This window comes from Dunckerocampus dactyliophorus, chromosome 2, assembly GCF_027744805.1.
Source record: "Dunckerocampus dactyliophorus isolate RoL2022-P2 chromosome 2, RoL_Ddac_1.1, whole genome shotgun sequence".
Lineage (NCBI taxonomy): Eukaryota > Metazoa > Chordata > Actinopteri > Syngnathiformes > Syngnathidae > Dunckerocampus > Dunckerocampus dactyliophorus.
This window is the reverse complement of record NC_072820.1, coordinates 27,064,335-27,088,146: the sequence shown is the minus strand read 5'-3', so window position 1 is coordinate 27,088,146 and position 23,812 is coordinate 27,064,335. Positions and strand designations below refer to the sequence as shown.

Genomic DNA, 23,812 nt, shown 5'->3' with positions numbered 1-23,812 from the left:
CTTTTTTCTAATAAATTACATTGTTATAATAATAATAATAATGTTAATGTTATAATAATATTAATATTAATATTAATATTAATATTAATATTAATGTTATAATAATAATATTATGACAATACTTTTTCTTGTTTGATTAAAACTTTCTTCTAAATATTTACACTTTATTCTTGTACAAGTATTGCTGATTTTTCAGTTATTGTTGTTGTTTTTTTAGTTTTCTTGTTCAAATATATTTTTAGAATGTGCCACGGGCCAGTAAATAAAAGCCCCGGGCCGCACTTTCTAAGATTTTGCCCGTTTCTTGTCAATCTATTTTCTGAATTGACTCTCTGAGTCTTTTAGTTATTTATGTTTTGTTTTCATATCAACAGTCATTAACTTATTTTAACACTTGATTGGTGCCACTTAATTACTATTAAGCATTGCGTACGTTGAGCAAGGTAGTGTGATGGCCACACTTTGACCCTGGAACAGATAATTTCCATTACTATTAATTGTTGTTATCATTGCATTTAATTTTTTTTGTTGTTTTAAACGCCTTCCTGACATTTAACACCCTTCCCTCAGTGATTGGAAGCATTTCCGCAGTGCTGCAATCCCGCGTTAACTTTTTCCCGTGTCATTAAAAACTACCGTGAGCCGTTGCTGCTGACGAAAGACGTTGCTTTGTTTTGCAGTCGTGCGTTGGCCCACTTTGCCGCTCGTGTGATGCGCATCGAAGAAAAGGCGCACAAGTACTAGCAGTAACTAAAGTGCCTTTCCTTTTCATCATTCCGTGTTATGGCTAAAGAAGACGAGCGGAGAGCAAAACAACAACAAGTAGGTCGCTAGCAGCTCGCCAAGGGCAGGAGGAGCCACATTAAAAAGAATAATAGAAAAGGTTTTTGTTTTGGGGGGGTGGAGTTAAATGAGGGGTGAGGAGAAAAGGGGAGATGGGGGGGTCTGCCTTTAATTTCCATTATATGCGTCTCCGTGTTGGCTACAAAAAAAGCTAAAATGACCCCTATCCAACCCAACCCCTCCCACCCCCCGCCCCCGACACATCCAGTCCACATGTCCATGCATATGAGAGGTCCAACACATATGTGACGTCACACGCACGACACGCAATACAGATGGGATGCAGCGCAGCCTCAGCCCGGGGGACACCCTCGTTACAGCGGGGGAAGAGAGGGCAGGGGGCAAGCATGCAGGTATGAAGGTGGGATAAATCAAAGCCAAAACAACTGAAAAGAGGGAAGGAGGATGGAGGGAAAGGGGCGGGGCAAATAGAATATCTGTGCGTTTCAAGTCCTCCATCAGTCTAAATGAGTGTCATGTACCATGTTGTTGCTTTTTCATCAAAACAGCTACCGCTCAAGTGATTCCCAACCACTGTGCCGTGGCACAACAGTATGCTGCAACGGGTGATATCAACGGGTGTGCCCACTTAATTGGTCATTCATTAATTGGTAAATCATTTATTGACTACAAATAATGTATTTTTGTTCATCTAGACAAGCAAAGTATAGTGACAGGCAGAACAATTCAATGCTCTTCCACTGGATGGCAGAAGGTACATCATTCACCTGTGTGGCCACCTGCTGCCATTCATACATGCCGCTTTTTTGATGTAAAATATGTGCCTTGGCTCAATAAAGGTTGGGAAACACGGGTCTACATCCATGAGGAGGAGGAGAAGAAGAAGAAGATCGAGTCTCACCTAAGATGGCGGTTGGCACAAAGGGGTCTGCTCATCATCACACCCACAAAACCACAGCAGAAGTTGTCAGGTGGAAAGAAAGTTGCAGGAAATTAGACATTAATACACAAAACAAGAAAATATGATTGTAATGAGTGAATATTACGTCTACTAGGGTAATGTTACTGTATGTACGTAATGTTCCATGCATTGAAGTATAGTGAAGTTTAGTGGTCTAAAATAGAACGCTCCGGAGGTCCAATGTGGAGTTATTGTAGGAAAAATACATCTCTAAAGCCATGAGACCGCAGTTTGGCGAGCAAAAACAAACTTTGCAGAGCTTTATCTTTGGCTTTTTGCAACACAAAGGCTATTTCCCTTATTTCCTATGGGAAATGTCACTCTTATATTCAACTTTAGAAGTCTCAGTGTAATGATCATTTACAAAATAGCATAGAGTATTATGAGCCTGAGTGGAGAATACCTGGGTAGAAGGCGCTGGTGGGGATGGAAGTGTTGAGCGTGCTGGCTTTGGGCAGAGTGAAGGACGAGGGCGATGACGTGGCTACAAATAGACAGAGGAAAGACACAAAGCAGGGCTTTAAAAGTTGTTTTCATCATTTAAAGGCATTGTTTGGAATGAAAGCACGATTAAATGTTTGTGTGCACTCCAAAACAAGCCCAAACAACCAAAAACCTACAAAAATGTCTGACAAGTGTTTAGAAATTCCATATTTTGTGAGAAAAATGTTACATTTTACCTTCATTTAATAGCAGATGAAGATAAGGTGAAATGTTACATTCATTAACATATTTCCAGAAACAGTACAAGCAGTTGATGTTTACAAAGAAGAGTTCTGAACCACTGTGTACATACAGCGCTATGTACAAAATGGACTGACTACTAACTCTTAATTTCTTAGGACTTCTGACAGTATTACATTGTTTGTACTCACTCATCATCCAACTATGTTTCTGTCAACCATTAACATTTCATCAATTATAATTATATATTCATTATTATTTATTACAACTTACATAATTTATATACAGTGATTATAAACCTTGACTCCTATTGTACCACGCTGTCTTATCATTACCTAAGCCAAGCGCAAAGCGCAAAGCGCAAAGCGCAAAGCGCAAAGCGCAAAGCGCAAAGCGCAAAGCGCAAAGCGCAAAGCGCAAGCGCAAGCGCAAGCAAAGGTTATGTTTTTGCTGGCGTTTATTTGTTTGCTTGTGTGTTTGTTTGTGTTCAAAGCAACTTTTAAGTTGTTATAAATAAACTTTAAGTTGAGAATGGATTAGGATGAAATTTTCAGAAATTGTTGGAAAAGGGATATGAAAGAACTGTTCAAATTTTGCGAGTGATCCGGATCACCGTCTGGATCCAGGAATTTTTTAACATTCTTTAACATTGCAAGATAGGACCACTTTTGGTATTTGTGCCTATCACTCCACAAAAAATGGCCAGAGCACTTGGAAAAAAATACAGGACAAGTTTCCAACAGGTTCTAAAGATATCAACGATGTGTAGCATTATTATTTTGGTGTGAATCATAATATGGGTACAACTATGGCTCTGGGCGGAGGTCTGCGGTATCCGAGTGCTTTTTCTAGTGTTCCTACAGTACAGGCCAAAAGTGTGGACACACCGCATTTTCTTTATTTTCATGAATATTTACATTGTGGATTTTCACTGAAGGCATCCAAACTATGAATGAACACGTGGAATTATGTATTTAACAAAAAAGTGTGAAATAACTCTAAATATGTCTTATATTTTAGATTCCTCAAAGTAGCCACCCTTTGCTTTTTTATAGCGCTGCAAACCCTTGGTGTTCTCTCAAATGAGCTTTATGAGGTAGACACCTGGAACGGTTTTCACTTCACAGGTATGCCTTATCAGGGTTACTTAGTGTAATTTCCTGCATTATTAATGGCTTTGGGACCATCAGTTGTATTGTGTGTGTCCAAACTTTTGGCCTGTCATGTATGTATTTTAAAATTGGCAAAGAGTACATTTGGAATAGAGGAAGTGAACAAATGTATTGCAATTGATGTAAAACAGAGAGAGGGTAAGATTTAATAAGCTTTGCTTTTTCGTACTCCTTTTTGGACATATGGAACTCTGAATTATATTATTTGATGTATTCCAATGCAACTTGTATGCATGTTCAAAATTAATTAAACCATTACCATTAATATTACGTTTTGATAAACGCCCTAAAATATGTCAGTTCTGTACTAATTATAGAACATTTTTCATGGAAAATCCTACTAAGTTCCTGTGAAAACATGTTCTGGTTACAATCTGATTGTCGGCAAAACAAGCTAGCATTGGTGCATATTGTGATGCAGTATCAATATTTCACCTAGGAGGCGACAGAAAGTTGTATGCCTATGCCTGGTTGAAAAGGCTTTGAAGATGATTTAAAATTATCAATATAAGTTAAAGCTACGTGCAGTGTTGAACGGGCCCACACGCAACTCAGGGTTTACGTAAGTCGGAGGGGATGCACATTCCATTTTCTGTTGCCACTGGGTGGCCCTGAGACAAATTCAGGAAGTGATCTACAGTGGTGTGAAAAAGTGCTTGCCCCCTTCCTCATTTCTTTGTTTTTTTGCATGTTTGTCAGATTTAAATATTTCAGATCATTAAACAAATTTAAATATTAGTCAATGGCAACACAACTGAACACAAAATGCAGTTTTTAAATGAAACTTGAAAATGAAAATGAAAATTCAAGCGTACATTGCCCTATGTGAAAAAGGTTATAAAGCCATTTCTAAAGCTTTGGGACTCCATCGAGCCACAGAGAGAGTCATTATCCACAAATGGCAAAAACATGGAACATTGGTGAACCTGAATGATAGCTTTAAGGTGTCATCTTCATCATATGTACCAATTGTGATGAAGGTCTGACCTTGTGGAAATGAGTTATCAATGTTTACAGTTTAGTCTGATTGACTGAGTTTGTTGCCATGCCCCATCCACAACTTATAGAACAGCCTAAAATCCTTTGCAAATTATCATCGTGCGTCTGTCTAGCATTCGTGACTTTCATTTGGGCTCCTTTGGCCAAAGTGTTTGCTAAAATTACAGCCAAAAACAGAAATGCCTGATTTCCTGTTTGTTTTGGAACATGGGTTCTTGACACTTTTTTTGTGCATTCTGTCATGAATGCGATCACTTTCAAACTTCGTGACGTTCTGAGAAAATGGTGGCACGGGCAATTTTTTCAAAGTTTAAAGGGGGCGCTACTGAGTGAGTTTTAGGGGGTTTGTATTCAGGACCCCTGAAATTTAGAATTTTTGCCAAACTTGACGCGCTAGCACATTTTTGTGGGTTGTCACGCATGTTAGGGCACTCAAAATGAAAATCACAGACTATATAAAATAAAAAATAATTAAGAACAGTGTTAACGGGCCCTCACACCCACACACATTTGTGGTTCACAAGTTGGTGGGCGCGCGGGACTCAACACTAGTCTCCCCAGTTAGAAGGAAACTTGTTTATGTGTTTAAAATTGTCATTTCCTGTCACCATTGTGTGGCGCTGAGATTAATTAAAGGCCCTGTCACACCTTGACGATTTAGGCAGCACATGCCTGACGTGATCATTTTGATGGCATACGTTGAACTGCCGACGTTTTTTTTTTTCAATTTTGGGCGTATACATAGCGTATTCATAACAAGGTCGACGTAAACATGCCGTATTAGTAACTTATATAGAACGTTTCTCTAACTTATAGACAACTTATATCAACTAATGCGTAGCGTGTTGCTGGTGTTCACAATTTATGCCCAACGCCCAACGCCTGTCACACCTTGATGATTTAGCCAGCTTACGCTAACGTATGAAAAAAATGGCCAATACGCTGGCGTACGTCCAATAAGTTATGGGTAAGTTTTGTATATGTTAACAGCACGTGGAAGCATGCCATCATACGTCGTAGTACGTCTAAGTCGTCCAAAAATGTTGTGCCTGCATAAAACTTTTCCACATATGTCAACGTAGGATTCATACGTCCCGCATCAGCGGGCAATTAGTTATGCGATCGTTGACGCCCGTTCACACACGTTATTTGTAAGTTACGTACAAGTCAAAATACGTCAACATACCTTGAGACAGAACTGTCTTCTTGGCGTAGGGAGATGGAGAGGAGGAGAGCCTGTCTGTCGTGTTTGTATTTGCAGGTAAGTTTGCAGCTTGACCAGTAGAGGGCGGGACCTTGGCCGAGCAGCACGTCCAACGCCTCACCGCCTTGACTCGTTCGCTCGCTCATTCATTCATTCCTCGGAGACAGAGCGGAGTCAGTGGCTTCACGGCTTCTCCTCTGCCCAGCTGAGTGGAGGAATGAATGAATGAGCGAGCGAACGAGTCAAGGCGGTGAAGCGTTGGACGTGCTGCCCGGCCGAGGTCTGGCCCTCGAGAGTGATATACCTCACCGTGATTGGTTCGTTCAGCTCCGCACACGACAAGCGTCTTTCATATCAAACTTGCGGGCCACACAAATATTAATCTTTCATATTAAGACGGGGGCCGCGAGTCTGAGACCCCTGGTGTAGGCTGCATACGCTACCACTCATGGATTTGTGACTCGCTAAGGGCATTAATAAAATTGATAATAAAGTTGAATCAATACAAGTTGGTTCCATTCCCAGTGTCACAGTGTCCAAAGTTTTATGCAGGCACAACATTTTTCGACGACTTAGACGTACTACGACGTATGCCGGCATGCTTCCGCGTGCTGTTAACATATACAAAACTTACCCATAACTTATTGGACGTACGCCAGCGTATTGGCCAATTTTTTCATACGTTGGCGTAAGCTGGCTAAATCGTCAAGGTGTGACAGGGCCCTAAAGAAGTGACCTATGCATAGCGTCAAAGTGTTGTCTTTATCTATCAAATAAATGAACAAAATAGACTAGTTTGTGAACGTATGACCCCTAGTTTTTGCCCCAAATGGCTGCTTAAAATAAAAATGTCTGACTTCCTGTTTGCCTTTGCACATCGGTGCTCAGGCCCTAGATATAGCTAGCCCCTGTTGAGGTTTGTTAATGGTCAAAAACTCATTTTCGGAAGTCTGCAAAGATGCCACAGTAACTGTCAAATGAATGTGTGGATTTAAAAGGAGATTAAGCACAGAATAAACGTCAATATGCTTAATGTCTTCTTACTAAAAGCATTGCTGTTAAGTCCATATGGGCCCTCGGCGTCCTGGCGCCATAACAAACAGGTCAGACTCCTGGTGAGCCGTGCAAATGGGGTTATCATCAGCTGAGCGTCCGATCTGTCTCCTTTTAAGCCCAAATGGCACCATCACGTAAGGTCATTTTAGGGGACACCATTGAGAGCAGCAATGTGTCCACGTCTTAAACCAAGAAAGGCCACATGCAGCAGACAGTTAATCAAGGTCAGTGCATCATTGGGGGTGCTCGCCCGGCAGGAGTGGCGGTCCAAGGAGGCCGCTGTGGACTTTTAATCTGATGCTAGGGAGCAGGATTATGCCGGGGTCGAGCCCCGGGCGCAGATTTAGCCCAGCTGCCCGTCAACAGAGGATTAAGTTGACCCTGCAAGGGGCGAAATGAAGAGGTCATCATTGACAACTCATGGTGGCTTTTACATGACCTGGTTTGAATTTCATCATTGGCCAAGCTATGTGCACCTCCCTAACACAAGTTGGCAGTGATGCTCCTATCAGCTTGTTGAGCTGCGGGGTTTTTTCATCAACCAAGTTGCAGGATTCTACTTGCTACCAGCTAACTATCACCAAATACAGTGGAACCTCGGTTTTCGTTCAACGAAAACTGAAATCGAAACAGACAGTGAGTCAGCAGCACGTAGTGTGCTTTATTTGGGCACTCGATTTTACAGAACAAAAAAGTACACGGCAAATGGACTAGTTTGTTACTGGCAATACTGTATTAAAACCAAAACAGTGTACAGAGAAAGTCAACGTTTTGCAAAAAAATCACTGACAAAACCCAAATCATAGAAACACTGGGGCATACAAAAATTGAGGCTTGACTGTACCAGAATTTTGCTGTAAAAATTGTATTTTTGTAAGAAGAAGTGGAATTGAAAAGTAAACATTGCATTTTATTTACCATTATTATTTTTTAACAGACATTTTCTTGAAAAATAATTTTTTTTAGTAAGTAATCTTTAATTCAAATTTAAATACAAAAATGCAGTTTTAGTGATAAATACTTGATACATTTAGAAGATTTGCCAAATATTTATATTTATGTCATCTTTTTAATGATAAATACACGTAATTCCATGTACAAAGTGCATTTGACACCACATTATTAAGTAAATGAGAAGGACCTTGGTAACTGCATGCATGATAACATGGAATTAAAGCTGCGAGCAGCATTGAATGGGCCCTCGCACCCTCCATGTAAGGTGGCATTCACGCAAGTATGTAAAAAAATGTTTTTTTAAATTTAGCATACTTTCGTCATTTCCTGTTGCCACTTTGTGACACTACGACTAATTCTGGAAGTGACCTATGCATAGCTTGAGGGTCTCATTATACACACCAAGTGAAGCAATGTTATTAACTAGGGGTGTTGCAAATAATTGATTTGGCGATATATCGCAATATTACATTGCACGATTTTCATATAGATTTGAAATGTGTTGAAGTCTATGTTTATTACCATATGTATTTTGGGGCTAAGTACTGTATTCAGTGCCTTTTGTCCTGCACTGACACTCCCGGTCACTAATTGGCAGTGTTGGTCACACACCACCCAAGCCCGCCAGAGTAATAATACCATCACAGAGAGTTATCCCAGGCTGGTATCTTTACACTATGTTCTCGCGATGTTTAGAGAACAGCTAAAGTTTCAGTATGGAGAAGGAATTACGAGATGCTTCGAAGCACATTTATAAATCTGCAATTTCAACTCATTTTGGCTTTTACAGTACCACAGACGGAGGCCCAGATTATGACAAAAGCCACGCCATCTGCAAAACGTGTTACGCGAGAATCAAATACTGCGGAAACACCACAAACCTCCGTGCACATGTTGCCAGACATGACAGCGAAGTTGAGGTAAAGGGAAAACAGGCGACTAACTCGTTTCAACTATCTCTTGAATAAGCTAATTTAGCCAAATTGTCTTCAAGCTCACTGTGTGCCACCAAAATAACACACTCAGAGGCTTACTATATGTGCAAAGACATGCGCCCTCTGAGCTCGGTGGAAGGTGACGGATTTCGTTACATGATGAACACCTGAGAACCTCGTTATTCCATACCGTCCCGCCAACACTTCACTGATGTTACTTTTCCTCGATTGTACAAAGAAGTAAAAAACGATGTGCTGGATGATCTTCATTTTGCCGACCGAGTTGCATTTACATGTGACGCCTGGACTTCCAGGATGATTTTACATCCTTTAAGGTAAATCCCTCAAATACATTTAAGCAGGTTTGAAAATGGATTGCACTTTATTTTCTTGAAACAGGAGAATTACTTTAAGATGCTGTAACTAACAAACTGAAGAGTGTTTGAGTTTGCCATGGAGACTCAAGGGTTGTACATGCAAGATGAATTTAGTTTCCAAGCATCAATAAACAATCTTTGGTTTACCTCGGCCGTTGAGCGTGAGTGCGCACTCGCTGCGCGTGTTGAGCGTGAGCGCGCACTCGCTGCGCGTGTGGTTATGTGTGTCCATGAAGGAGAGCGCCTCGTCGCAGTTGGTGCCCTGCTCCGTGTAGCTCTTGTCCATGGAGTTGACCATCACCGTCATTTCCTGTCGTGTGCTGTTCAGCGTCTCTTTGCGCTTCTTGGCCAGTTTCCTTCACAAACAAATGAGGATAATAATTCTTGGTGGTCAACAACTCAAAGTAAAAGACAGAGCTGCTGGTCTCATTTGTCGAGATGTACACCTGTAATGTGTCTGCATTAGGTTTTGTTATTACGCTGCAGATGACTTATGGAGCTGCACAATATAAAAATGCTTCTGGAGAGGGTGAGGAGGCGTGACTCTCTAACCCAAATCCATCAGAACACCTCATGATTTAAGGTTCACATAGTGGACAAAGTGCTGTGAACTCAAACAGTCAATCTGATTTTTTTTCTGACCCACTTGGAGTTTTAAAAACAGGAAATAGGAGGACACACAAAAAAAGACACATTTTCACAAAACATTCGCAGCAAAGCAGGGCATGGCACAAAGAAGAAGCAAGCTTTGGTGAGGATCTGGATAAAAGTGCGAATAAAGGAATTCATCTTAAATCACTGTGGCACTGCCCAATCTGTTCATGAAACAGGACGTCATCACAAAAGTCAACAAATGTGACACATGTACAGCTAGTCATCACCAATGATAATACAATCAACAGGTCGCATTTTAGGCTTAGGTATTTTAAAAGATCGGTTTGCAGCCGAGTGTGAAGTGGCTGGGATGATAATCAGCACCTCCAAGTCCAAGTCCACGGTTCTCCCCCGGAAAAGGGTGGAGTACCATCTCCGGGTCAGGGATGAGATCCTGCCCCAAGTGGAGGAGTTTAAGTACCTCGGGGTCTTGTTCACGAGTGACGGAAGGATGTAACGCGAGATCGACAGGCAGATTGGTGAGGTGTCTGCGGTGATGCAGACTCTGCATCTGTCCGTTGCAGTGAAGAGGGAGTTGAGCCGAAAGGCAATGGTCTCAGTTTACCAGTTGATCTACTTTCCTCCTCTCACCTATGACCTTTGGCTAGTGACCCAAAGGAGAAGGTCGCGGCTACAAGCGACGATTGCAGAAAGCTACTCGTATGTTGTGTGTGAAAGCACTCACAGTTATGCCACCTTAGTTGGCTTAATGGCAAATCTACTGTTACAGCTATTTTGCAGCATCTCTGTGTGAAAAGTCACTGTGAGAATCCCAAATTTAAAAATCACTGGCTGTAAAAGACGACATCTTCCCGTCATTTTCTTCCTTTTTTTTATACTGTACTGTACAAAAGGCACTATCGCAGAAGAGTCAGCCTGGCAATTTGCTGGCTTTAGAAGTACAGTAATATCAAAGCAATAACAAAAGTGGGATGGCGCCTGTGTCTACAGCACAGGTGTCAAACTCAAGGATCAGAAGTCGGCCCGCCATATTTTTTTTATGCGGCCTGCAAAGGCCTGGAAATAATGCACATAAATATTATTATTGTAGTTGTATTCATTGTTATTCTTTTATTTTTTAATTGTTTATATATTTATTTTATCCATCCATCCATTTTCTATGCAACTTGTCCTCACTAGGGTCATGGGGGTATACTGGGGCCTATCCCAGCTGACTTCGGGCGACAGGCGGGCTACACACTGGACTGGTCGCCAGCCAATCCCAGGGCACATGTAAATAAACAAGCACTCATACTCACATTCATACCTATGGACAATTTAGAGTCTCCAATTAATCTAACATGAGTACTCTTGGAATGTGGGAGGAAACAGGAGCACCCGGAGAAAACCCACGCACGCACAGGGAGAACATGCAAACTCCACACAGCGATGTCCAAATGGAGATTCAAACCCAGATCTTCTCAATTTCATGACTGTGTGGCCAACATGCTAACCACTAGGTCACCGTATATACAGTACAGACCCTTTCCAAAAAATTAGAATGTCATGGAAAAGTTGTTTAATTTCCATAATTCCATTCAAAAAGTTAAACTTTCATAGATTCTAGATTCAGGGCCCACAATTTAAACGATTTCAAGTGTTTATTTGTTTATTTTTACGTAATTTGGGCTTCCAGCTCATAAAACCCACGAAAACAGGAATTCAAAAAATTAGAATACTGTGAAGAAATCACCATTTACTTCTCAGTTTTGCAGGAAAAAAAAGAAAGAAATTAGGATCACATCAAATCAATCAAAATAGGGTACTTTCAAAACGATATGTCAATCTTCAATACTTGGTTGGGAATCCCTTTGCCTTAATCCAGGGGTAGGGAACCTATGGCTCGGGAGCCAGATGTGGCTCTTTTGATGACTGCATCTGGCTCTCAGACATTTCTTAACACCATAAAATGTGTTTATTTTAATTTGTTTTCCTGACATTTTAAAGTAAAACATTACAGAAACAGAAACATTACAAAATTCATAATATGCATTGTAATGCATTTTAACCCATCCATTTTTTTTTCTAGCGCAATGCCAGCTGTCCTTCCCATGTTTTCCGTGTCAGACACCAAAACTTGATTATTATTGGGGTTGTCCCTCCTTTAATCAAACCTTCTTTAATCAAATAGTCAGCTAGCTAATTGTGAAGAGACAACCCTTTTGATGAAAAAGGAAAAGAAAGAAAGATACGGAGTAGGTCACAAAACCATGCAGCACCAGAAGTTGCATTAATGGTAAAAAGTTATTTATTTATTATTGGTTAGCTTCAATATAACAACATTATTACAAAGAATACATTCAGAGACTGATATTCTAAAATTGCTAGTATTCCTTAAATACTGTATACACACATTTGGTTGTATTCGGTGTTAAAAAATATGATATGGCTCTCACGGAAATACATTTTAAAATATGTGGCTTTCATGGCTCTCTTAGCCAAAAAGGTTCCCGACCCCTGCCTTAATCACTGCTTCGATGCCACGTGGCATTGAAGCAATCAGCCTGTGGCATTGCCTGGGAGTTATGGAAGCCCAGATTTCCTTGATGCTTGCTGTCAGCTCTTCTTTGTTGTTGGGTCTGGTGCCCCTCATTTTCCTCTTGAGAATACCCCATAGATTCTCAATGGGGTTTAGGTCCGGTGAGTTGGCTGGCCAGTCAAGCACTGTGATGGCATGGGCATCAAACCAGGTGTTGGTGCTTCTGGCGGTATGGGCAGGGGCCAGGTCCTGCTGGAAGATGAAATCTGCATCTCCATACAGATCCTCAGCAGAAGGAATCATGAAGTCCTCTAAAACATTCTGGTAGACTGTTGCGGTGACCTTGGATTGAAGAAATCAGAGTTTACCAACACCTGCACCGGACATTGCACCCCAAATCATGACGGACTGTGGATATGTCACACTGGACCTCAGGCAGCTTGGGTTCTGTTCCTCACCCGTCTTCCTCCAAACCCTTGGACCTTGATTCCTAAATGAAAGGCACACTTTACTTTCATCGGAAAAGAGGACCTTGGACCACTGGCCAACAGTCCAGTCCTTCTTCTCCTTGGCCCAGTGGAGACGCTTCCTACGTTGGCTCAGGTTCAGAAGTGGCTTGACCCGAGGAACCCGACAGTTGTAGCCCATCTCCCGGATGCGTCTGAATGTGGTGGTTTTTGAAGCTGTGACTCCCGCCTCATTCCACTCTTTCTGGATCTCTGCCAGATTCTTGAATCTTCCCTGTTTGATAATCCGCTGAAGCCCACGGTCATCTCTTTTGCTGGTGCATCTTCTCCTGCCACATTTTGCTCTTCCTCTAGACTTTCCATTGATATGCTTGGACACAGCACTCTGAACAACCAGCCTCCTTAGCTATGAACTTTTGTGGCTTACCCGTCCTATGGAGGGTATCAATGATGGTCTTCTGGCCAGTTGTCATGTCTGCAGTCTTCCCCATATTGAACCCAACTGAGACAATTGAACCAAACTGAAGCAATTTAATGACACCTGGGGAAGCCTGTGCAGGTGATTTGAGTTTAGTAGATGATTAGTATGTGACACTCAGTTTAAAACATTCATGCCCTGCAAAATTTAGGCTGATTTCTTCACAGTATTCTAATTTTTTGAATTCCTGTTTTCTTGGGTTTAATGAGCTGGAAGCCCAAATTATGTAAAAATAAACAAATAAATACTTGAAATCATTTAAATTGTGGGCCCTGAATCTATAATCTATGAAAGTTTAACTTTTTGAATGGAATTATGGAAATTAAACAACTTTTCCATGATATTCAAATTTGTTGGAAAGGGTCTGTACTGTCATATTATATACTGAGTATATTTTTAATCTTTAAAATTGTAATTTAGGATTTATTATACAATAATTATGCAATACTCAAATTTCTGCTTGGCACCTTGACTTCTGATTTCAAGTAAGTAAATACATAATATAAGTAAAAAAATCAAATGTGGTTTCACAGTTATTGGCGGCCCTCTCAGGGCAACCATAACTGTCATGTGGCCCATGGTGAAAACGAGTTTGATGCCCCTAGCATTGTGCAGGGAATCCCGAGAGTTGACTTCTCTCGCCCTGTTGTGTTGAAACAATTGTCTGTGTTAGACAAGTGCTGTTGCTAAAAATAATAACATGATGACAAGATGGCTTTTGAATCTACTGTTACTGCTTTTTTTCGGCATCTCTATGTGAAAAGCCACAGTGAGAATTCGGAAGCGAAAGCGGAAAGTTTGCTGAAATAGATATGAGCCAACTGAAAAATGGAAACCAACTTTAGTTTTTTTTATGTGTGTGTGTTGAAGGGGTTTCTTTTTCCTCTCGACCCCTCTGAAGTGTCCTAGCAAAGAAAGAGAGAATTCCTGGCGGACAGGCTCTCTGAAGCCAGCCCTGACCTCAGCGAGGAAGAGGAGAATAGAGGAGCGTCCCAGCGGTGATTAATAAAACATCACTTCATCACTCGGTGGAGTTAACGCTCCATTATTTCCAAAAAAGTGTCATCAGCGCAGAGAAACAGCTGGAGAGTCAGAACGCTGCTGCTCTTGTAGCAGGAGAGGGTGGGGTAGTGGGGGCACTGTATTTGGCGTGGTGGTGATTCCCATGAGAAGGGGGGTACATTTGCAACCCCTCTGCCGCTTTGAATCCTGCAGTCTAACCGCACTATCCCGCTGCTTTGTTTTCACAAATCTCCTCTATTTGTTCAATCTTGCAAAACCGCTGCCACGTTGGTGCCATATGGTGGCGGGCCCCACAGTACCACCACCCCCCCCCACACAGTCATTTGCTCCGAGGGGCTCAGCATGGCACTAATGGCCGACACGTTCTTGGGAGAGCGACATGACATTTTCATCTGCAGGATACTCTGTGTCTTTCTTCTGCAATTATGAGCGCAAGCAATGAGACCTTTTTGTTGGTATCATATGGAAACTGTGACACTGCGGGAGGCAAGGGGGGCTATGTTTTGGGGGTGGTCACGTGTAGTCCACCATGACGAGACAGATTCATCTCTCAAGCGGGGGTCTGTTTAGAAGCACTGTAATCAAGCACCCCTCACATTTCAGCAAGACAGTATATCTTGTCAAGGCACAATACTATTATATAAATAGTATATTATATACTTTTGAGTAGTGTACAGCTTGTATAGTATAGCAAATGAGTCAACACAACAGTCGTTAATGTCTAAATAGCTGGCAACACAAGTGAGTAGCAAGGAAACTGTCACGCATGGTGGTGAGGAAGGCAGGAAGGAAGGAAAGAAGGACGGAAGGTATCGGAGCCAAGATGTGTAACGTCCACCAGCAACAACCTACATAGCTCCAGCCAATTCCATGCTCAAGATGATTAAGGCAGTGGTAGATAACAATCGTGCTCAAACTGAATATTCACTTCAAACTTGTTCACTGTGAGGTGGACTCCCTGGTTTGCCGGGTATTCATAGTAGTAAATATGCTATACAAGCTGTACACTGACTACTCTAAAGTGTAGCCAACATTATGCGAAAGTATAGTCCCCTGAGAAGGTATAATATAATGAGAGAGCTGTGCTAACGTTTGGGAGGTATTGTACATTCAATATGTCAGATATGAACATGTGAAAGAGCTCTGATTTAGATCTTCCATGCGTTTTTTCTCTTTTGGCTTCCATGAGGTCCTTCTGTTCCAGCTTTGACAACTTTGGAGTTGAGTTTAGTTTTGCAGACGGAGGCAAGCCGCATGATGAAGATGAATCTTCATGTAAATGCGGCGCTAATTTGTACGAGAGGGGAAATATAATGATGGATGAGCATATTAAGGACTCTCAAGCGCCGCCAGAGATACAGTAGAAGTTTGAGAAAGTCAAATGTTTGCACCGCTTGATGAATGAGACTATTTGTCGTGTGAGTTGCACCGGAGAAGATACCAACAACTACGACAAAAAAAGGAGCGCAGACCTCCACCAAGGCCCTACTACCTACAATGAGGGTGAATGGCAAACATTGGGGGCCTTAATCGCGAGAAGTGGTCCATTTCATCCTGGTTCTTCTGGATCCAAAGGAACAAAACATAATAATATCCTGTTTAACAATGACAAATTACAACCTGACACGTTTTAATGAGCATATGTTTTGTTCGTGAGCATGGAAGGTCAATGGATAGATGGATACATGATGGTGGGATAGATGATGCATGATAGATGAAGGATGGATAGGTCGATGGACAGATAGATGGCGGGATGGATGGATGAATAGAGAATGGATGGACAGATGATGGATGGATAGAGGATGGATTACAGATGATTGATGGATAGATGGATGCATGGCTGAATAGATGGATGGATGGATGGACGGATAGATGGATCGATGAATGGATAGGTTGATGGATGGATAGCTGATTGTTAGATAGATAGACACGTTGATAGCTGGATAGATGATTGATACATAATGGATAGATTGATAGATGGCTAGAGGATGATAGCTGAACACATAGATAAATGATGGACAGATACATGGCTGGATGGATAGCTAAATAAATGATAGACAAATGGATAGATGTATAGTTTCATCGCTAGATAGATGATGAATAGGTTGATTGATGGATAAATGACGGATAGATCAATAGATAATGGATTGGTAGATGGATGGATGGATTGATGAATAGTTGGATAGATGGATGGCTGAATAAATGAATAGATTGGTGGACAGATGATGGCTAGGCAAATGGCTGGCTTGATAGATAGATGGTAGATTGTAGATTGATGGATAGTGGATGGATAGATGGTCGTAATTTGCAGTTGATAATGTTCCACTCCAGTACTGTAGGTGGAAGTAATGGGCAGTACAAACCGTTGGACCACCATAAGTTTGTGAAAGTTTTAGCAGTGATGAATAGAAGAAGTTATTGTAGCTCCACACCACCATTGAACGACTTGTTCCTTAGCTTTTGCCACTCACACACGAACCAGTATCCTTTCCAGTCGATGAATAATAGATGGATAGGTCGATGAATGGATGGATACATGATGGATAGATAGAGGATGGATGGATAGGTCGATGAATAGATACATGATGGATGGATGGATAGATGATGGCTGGCTAGATAGATAGATGATAGATAATGGATAGATTGATAGATGGCTCGAGGACAATAGATGGGTAGATCGCTAAATTATGGACAGATAAATGATGTATAGATATTGGACAGGTAGATAGATGGATTGATGGCTGGCTGGATGGATGATAAATGATAGATGGATAGGCGATATATGGATAGATGAAGGCTGGTTACATCATGAAATGGATAGATGGATAGGTCGAAGGATGTATGGCTACATGATGGTGGGACAGATGATAGATAGATAGGTCGATGGACGTATGGATATGTAATGGTGGGACAGATGATGGATGGGTCGATGGATGAATGGATACATGACGGTGGGATAGATGATGGATAGATAGGTCAATGAATGGATGAATGGATAGATGCATAGGTCGATGATGGATGGCTAGAGGATGGATGGATAGATGATGGATGGATAGGTTGATGGATGGGTAAATTGATTGATGTATAGAGGATGATAATACATGGACAGGTCGATAAATGATGGACAGATACTTGGACAGGTGGATGACAGGTGATGGTGGATAAGTGAAAGGAGGATAGATGGTCAGATACATGGCAAGAGGTCTGCTGTCAAAGTTTTGAACAATTTTGGTGCTTTTCTGTCTATGATTTGGGAACACAAGATCAGAACAGCTTCCTGACACCCTCAAGTTGAACTTGGACAGGCGAGAGGTACAGATTCTTTGAAATAGACGAGCTACAAGTACTGACAGCTGTTAGCAAGCCAAGCTAAATGGCTAACAGCTGAAGTGCCTGACAACAATGCAAAAAAAAAAAAAAAAAAGTGAAAAAGTGAAATGACACCTAGCCTGGAAATCTGGGTCCACAATGACAATCAACAGGTGGCCCTGTGGCCCTCTGTAGTCAAACATTGTGTTGTCAGTTGTTCTACTAGAAACACACTAAATTCACACTAATGCCATCATTCTCATGCAATCTGCTCATACAACAGTGCCATCCTCAGAGTTGCATGATGAGAATTTAACATTATATGGTGCCTCAAGAATATAAACCTGGGTTTACAATTAGATGTAGACGTACAGAAAGTTTGGATGTTATTTCATGCACTGAAAGACATGAAAGAGCAACAACAGGAAACTATAGCACAAATAAGGCAAGCTCTATGAGGCCTGCAAACACAGAACAACAGCCCTAATGAGGCCATAAACCTTAAGGAGGAAAATAGAGCACTGTGCAAGGATACCAAGGCACTACGGGACAATATCCAGGTACTACAAGATTATAATCCTGCCTTGCACGCTGCTGCCACATTTTCCTCCATAGGTTAAAATCCCTATGGAGGAAAATAGAGCACTACGCAATGATATCAAGGTACTACAGGTACTACAGGATGATATCAAGGTATTACTGGATGAAAATGCTGCCTTGCGAGCCACTCTTGGGGAAGAGAAAAAATCATTGAGCAAATGAAAAATACAATTGATGAGATTTATCAGAATGCAAGAATGAACAATGTGATCCTCTGAATTATACCCAGGACAAATGCCAGGGCAGTCCAGAACAGGGAAGAAACACAAATGGATGTTACTCCAACAAAGCAAAAAATTGTCAATTTTTTATAATCAAAAGAGGTGGATGTAGATACGACACCATTGATACTTGCATCCCACTGTATAGCTGAAGCAATATCACACCCATCATCGTCAAGTTCAGAAACAGGGAATTCAAAACCGCACTGCTGAAACAGGGAAAAAAGCTGAAAGGTACAAACATCTACATGAATAAGCATCTAACGAAAGGCAATGCTGACATTGCCAAGAAAGCACGTGACTTAAGAAAAAAGGGAACGACACAAGGTACTCGGAGCGAAAACTGCAAAATATACATAAAGCTAAATGGAAGGCCAGAAGCGGCAAAAGTGCTTGTTGTCAAAGATATCAAGGATCTGGATAAATATGAAAGATCACATCACCATGACAACAAAAAAAAATGAGGCCATAACCCACAAACCAAGAACGATGCAGTTGGAATATGACATTCAATAACATTTGATATCACTACCATGTTGCAAGGGACTGCTCAACAAGAAGCACTGAATTTAGGATCCCATGTGTCCATGTATCTATATATCCATTCAATGACATTCACAGTACAACAAAAAAGACCACAGGACAGTGGAAGTGGAAACCTTTAGCTATAAAGACCACAAACGATTTGACTGGGAAAAAGGAAAAACATTTTTGTTCTTTACAAACAACTGCTTTTATTATGTGGAAAAAAATCAAAATAAATACTGCATGTTGAATACAGGAAGTGATGAAATGTATTAGAAATTGATGTGAAATGAAGAGGGGGTAGGATTAAACAAGCTCTTCTTCTTCCAACTCTTTTCAGACATGTGGAATTGTGAATTGTAACATGCAGTATTTTAATGTAACCTATATGCATGTTCCAAATAAATTCAACCATAACCATCCATCCATCATCTAACCAGTCATCATCTATCCATCCATCGACCTATCCATCTCTCATCTATCACCCATCATCTATCCATCCATCCAGCCAGCCAGCCATCCATCAAACTACCTATCCATTATCTATCCATCATCTATCTATCTGTCCATCTATCCTCCTATCACCCATCCATCCATTCATCCACCTGCCCAGGTATCTGTCCTTCATCTAGTGACCTGTCCATCTATCATCCGCTATCCATCTATCAACCTATCCATTATGCATCTATTCATCCATCTGTCCATCCTGTATCTGTCCATCCATCCTCTATCCATCCATCATCTATCCATCCATCCATCCATCAACTTATGTATCTATCCATCATCTATTCATCCATCAATCGACCAATGCATCTATCCATCCATCCATCTATCCGCCCATCATCTATCTGTCCAGCCATTCATCCATCTATCTGTCGATCATCTATGCATCCATCCATCAGTCCATCATATATCCATCTATCTATGTATCTATAGCTATTCATTTATGTATATACAGTATGTATTGGTGTAATGTGTGCACGACAATACCAAACTGTGTCCATGGTGGAGGTGTTTGCGGAAGCAGAGACAGACAGCAGAAACACGGCAGGTGATGACATCAATGGAAGCCTCATTAGAGCGAGCAGGCCCGAGCTCTAAACTGCAGGAGTTCTGCCACAACAAAAAAGGAAAGGCAGCCACCGATTGAGCGTCTGCGTTCTTCTAGCGCGCCCGCGGGAAGTGACGCCGCCACGGTTTCTTTAAACGGCCAGCTTCAAAAACCCTGCAGCTCAGCATGGAGGGTCTCATTTTTGCACAAACTTTGAGACACGGGCAGCAAAGGTTCATTAAGTGTGTGTGTGTGTGTGTGTGTGTGTGTGTGTGTGTGCGTGTGCGTGAGAAACATAGGGGAGTCCATCTGATTACCATCAGTAGCTTTTCATTGATTGTTTATACTCTTTCTTTTATATCAATGCTGTCAGAGAGGTATTATTTATCCCAAAAAAATCTGAAAATCACTATAAGGGCATGGTCCGTGGCTCACATCGACACAAATAAAATTTGTTTTTTAGCATTATTATCTTTTTAAAGGCCGGAATTTTTGATGCAACTTTTATTTTGGAGCTCATTCAATTATGCAGGTGTACATAATGAAGCGTCCAGTGACCATGACTGAAAATTACATTTGTGGCGCACCGTATGTGGTGTGGTTAAAATGCTTTGTAAGACACGTCAGAATGCATGTAATACACAGATAAATGCTCATTGACTTATGGACAATTAAGCCACGCCCGTGTCCCTGCAAAGACCTTTTGCTTGATGGCGCCCATGTTTTTCAACCAATCTTGCTCAAATTTGACACACACGTGCTTGTACGTCCCCTAAAGGTGGGTACCAAATGTTGCGGTGATTTGGTGAAACACCCTCAAGTTACCACTGGTGTGTTTTAGAACTCATGTGTGAAATTTCAAGTCAATCCAAGTTTGGGGTTTAATATCAACGCCACCATGTGGTGTATTTATCAGGAAAATAATAGCACAGGCAACACAGTAGGAGTGCTTGTTTGGACAAAATTTCATTCAGTTCAGGAAGATTAACCAAACAAATACACACCATGCTTTTTTTTCATTGAGCCATTAAACCTATTAATCATCATCCATCCATTTCTTTGCCGCTTATCCTTGCGGGGGTATGGTGGAACCTATCCCTGCTGACTTTGGGCGAGAGGCAGGGTACACCAATTGCCCACCCAATTGCAGGGCACATGTAGACAAACAACCATTCACACTCACATTCATACCTATGGACAATTTAGAGTCTCCAATTAACCTAACATGCATGTTTTTGGAATGTGGGAGGAAACCGGAGTACCCAGAGAAAACCCACGCACGGGGAAAACTTTTTTTTTTTAATGTTCTATGGACCATGTATGTGTCTGAAATAAAATTGTTGATGATGATGATGACGATGCAAACGCCACACAGAGATGCCCAAGCGGAGATTTGAACCCAGGTCTTTCCGATTGCCAATCTTCAATAAATTCTACATTATCAAAACTACATTAACTCATTCAATCTCAGCCATTTTTCAAAAGACAACCACTGATCTTTCAAGGCACACAGAATATTGTGTTATATAGCAATATAAACATGGAACCTACCGAAAGAAATACTCCCATCTTTCATTAGAAAAAAAAGTTTGTTTCTACCTTTTTTCGTTCTTTAGCAATCAGCAGTAGAACATAGGTAAATTTCAGGAAAATATCAGTTCCCGAATAGAGAAAAACAGCTTTTTGTCAAAAGATCAATTTCAAGCATAACTTTCACTTTGACACAAACATGTTTTGCTTTTGTGACAGCTAAAAATATATAAATATAAAAACAACTATACCAACATAAGCAACACAAAAAAGGGTTGTTTTACATCAAAATAACAATTTATTTACAAATATAACACCATGAACTATTTTCAATTTTCACATTTGTAACTAAACTATGTGTGTGCATGCGTGTGTGCGTGCGTGTGCATGCATTAAAATTTCCCTACAATGCGTAACCTTCTGCACGCTACACTCCTCCACGTTCTCTCACTTCCTCCTTCAGTGATGTGCGTCATGTGTGATTTTCCCTTCACTTGATCTCTGCCGCGCTCTTGTTAAATGCACTTCTGCCATTTTGTGGCCGTTTTTATGGCTTAAAAGTGCTCTGAAGTGAAACGCATTAGTGGAATGGCGTCATCAAATCTTGCGCAAAATAACGTAAACAACGTCAAAATACGTTGTTGAGATCGGGTGTTCGGGATTATAAAAACGTATAAATACGTCTTTGGTATTGACTGCGTTAATGAGGCAGGCAAAAAATTATGAAAAAATGTAAAACATTAAATTAAAAAATTCATATTAGCATTACTTTAATTCATTGTAGCAAACAGTGGCATATCTAAGCAAGATTACATTTCAGAAATCATCGAAGGTGCTTATTTTTGACTAAACACGTTTTTTTCTTCAAATTTGTTTATTTTATGTAATACTTTTTTTGTCTTATAGTAATATCTAAGATGTCAGCATACATAATAGTCAGCACAAGCATATAATATAAAACTCTGATACAAAAAAGTATTTTCAGTCAAAAAAAAAAAGCTCTTTTGACCTCAGTTGCAGGTATTTCATCTTGATTAAATTGCCACTTTTTGCATTGTAGGTGACATCATGGGTTTAAACGTGCATGAGATCCTGCGACTGAGTCTAATCATCCTCCTCCCCCTCCGATCCCTCTTCCTCGCTCATCATTATGCTGCGGCACTACGTGCTAAATGTGCAAGGCTTGTACCAATTAAAGTGATTCTTGCTACATGTTCAACGTGCTCTCGCTGTGTGGTGTTCACCCCCTGCGCTCCATGTTATACATGCTGCATTTAGCAGACCTCCCGCATCCCGACACTCGGTCGCTGCAATGAGGCCCCCTAACCCCGTTACAGAGAGTTACGAGTGTGGTTTGTGTGTTGCATAAAAGATGAACGGCGACGCCTCTATGCAGGAATTCAAGCTGATGACAAGCGCACATGTTTGCAGACTTTGAGGCACGCACTCATCACACCTTCAGGATCCACCTGCCTCCTAAGAAGAACCATACAACACAACACAACACAACATGCCCACTGACTTACAGTACACTATACAATGTCTGCACAGTTAGGATTAATTTTATTATAACAACTACAGTGCTACAGTGCACTCCGAAAGCAAATAACCGCCAGGGTCTCTAATTAGCCGTGGGTCAAAATGCAGGCGGCTGTAGGAAACAACCTGTTTTTTATTTTTTAATTAACTGAACAAGATGGCAGTAGCTGCATTGGAAGCATCTTGGTCATCAGCATCCAGCAGATTTATCTAGCTCTGCATACACTTTAAAATGTTGCTACTCAGCTGTTCGGTGTGAAAGCTGTGTAAACCTGTTCTTTAATGATCATGTGGTCAAGGAGAGCTACAATTTCCTTTCCACTTTCTCATGCACTCCAAATTATTACGGTGGTACCTATATTTTCGTTTTTAATCCTTTCCAAACGATGCGCCGAAAAACGAAACGTAAGAAAAACAAGGCAGTCTTTCCCATAGAAAATCATGTAAATCCCATTCATCCATTCCAGATACCCAAAATTATGAAGAAAAATACGTTTTGTCGAGAAAAAGGATAGATTTCCATGCAGAAAACACTGTGAAATAATTCTAAATGAGGAATGGATGGAAGTTATTGTTGATGCAGACTTCCCTGCACACTACCCTGGTGAGATTGAATTCAATACCTTCTGCATCAAATTGCTCACAGCTTTCTTTGGCCCCATGGTGGGCTATTTAGCAGTTACTTAAACAAAAAAATGCACGGTTAGTGAGCAATGTGTAGGGTGCTTTGTTTCAGCATTCAATTTCACTGAACTATACAGTACAGGACAAACGGACTAGTTTGTTATTC

General features: G+C 41.0%; 1 protein-coding gene across 4 annotated transcripts in view; it reads right to left on the bottom strand.

The window, feature by feature from the left end:
• LOC129177682 (receptor-type tyrosine-protein phosphatase mu-like) overlaps positions 1-23,812 on the bottom strand; it is a 284,927-nt gene that overhangs the window by 74,410 nt on the left and 186,705 nt on the right. For all 4 annotated transcript variants that reach the window (XM_054769053.1, XM_054769055.1, XM_054769054.1 and 1 more), the window contains 3 exons: positions 9,294-9,502; positions 2,169-2,249; positions 1,706-1,732 (listed from right to left, as the gene is read on the bottom strand). In XM_054769053.1, coding sequence (XP_054625028.1) covers positions 1,706-1,732; positions 2,169-2,249; positions 9,294-9,502 — 317 coding nt within the window. The remainder of the gene's footprint in view (positions 1-1,705; positions 1,733-2,168; positions 2,250-9,293; positions 9,503-23,812) is intronic.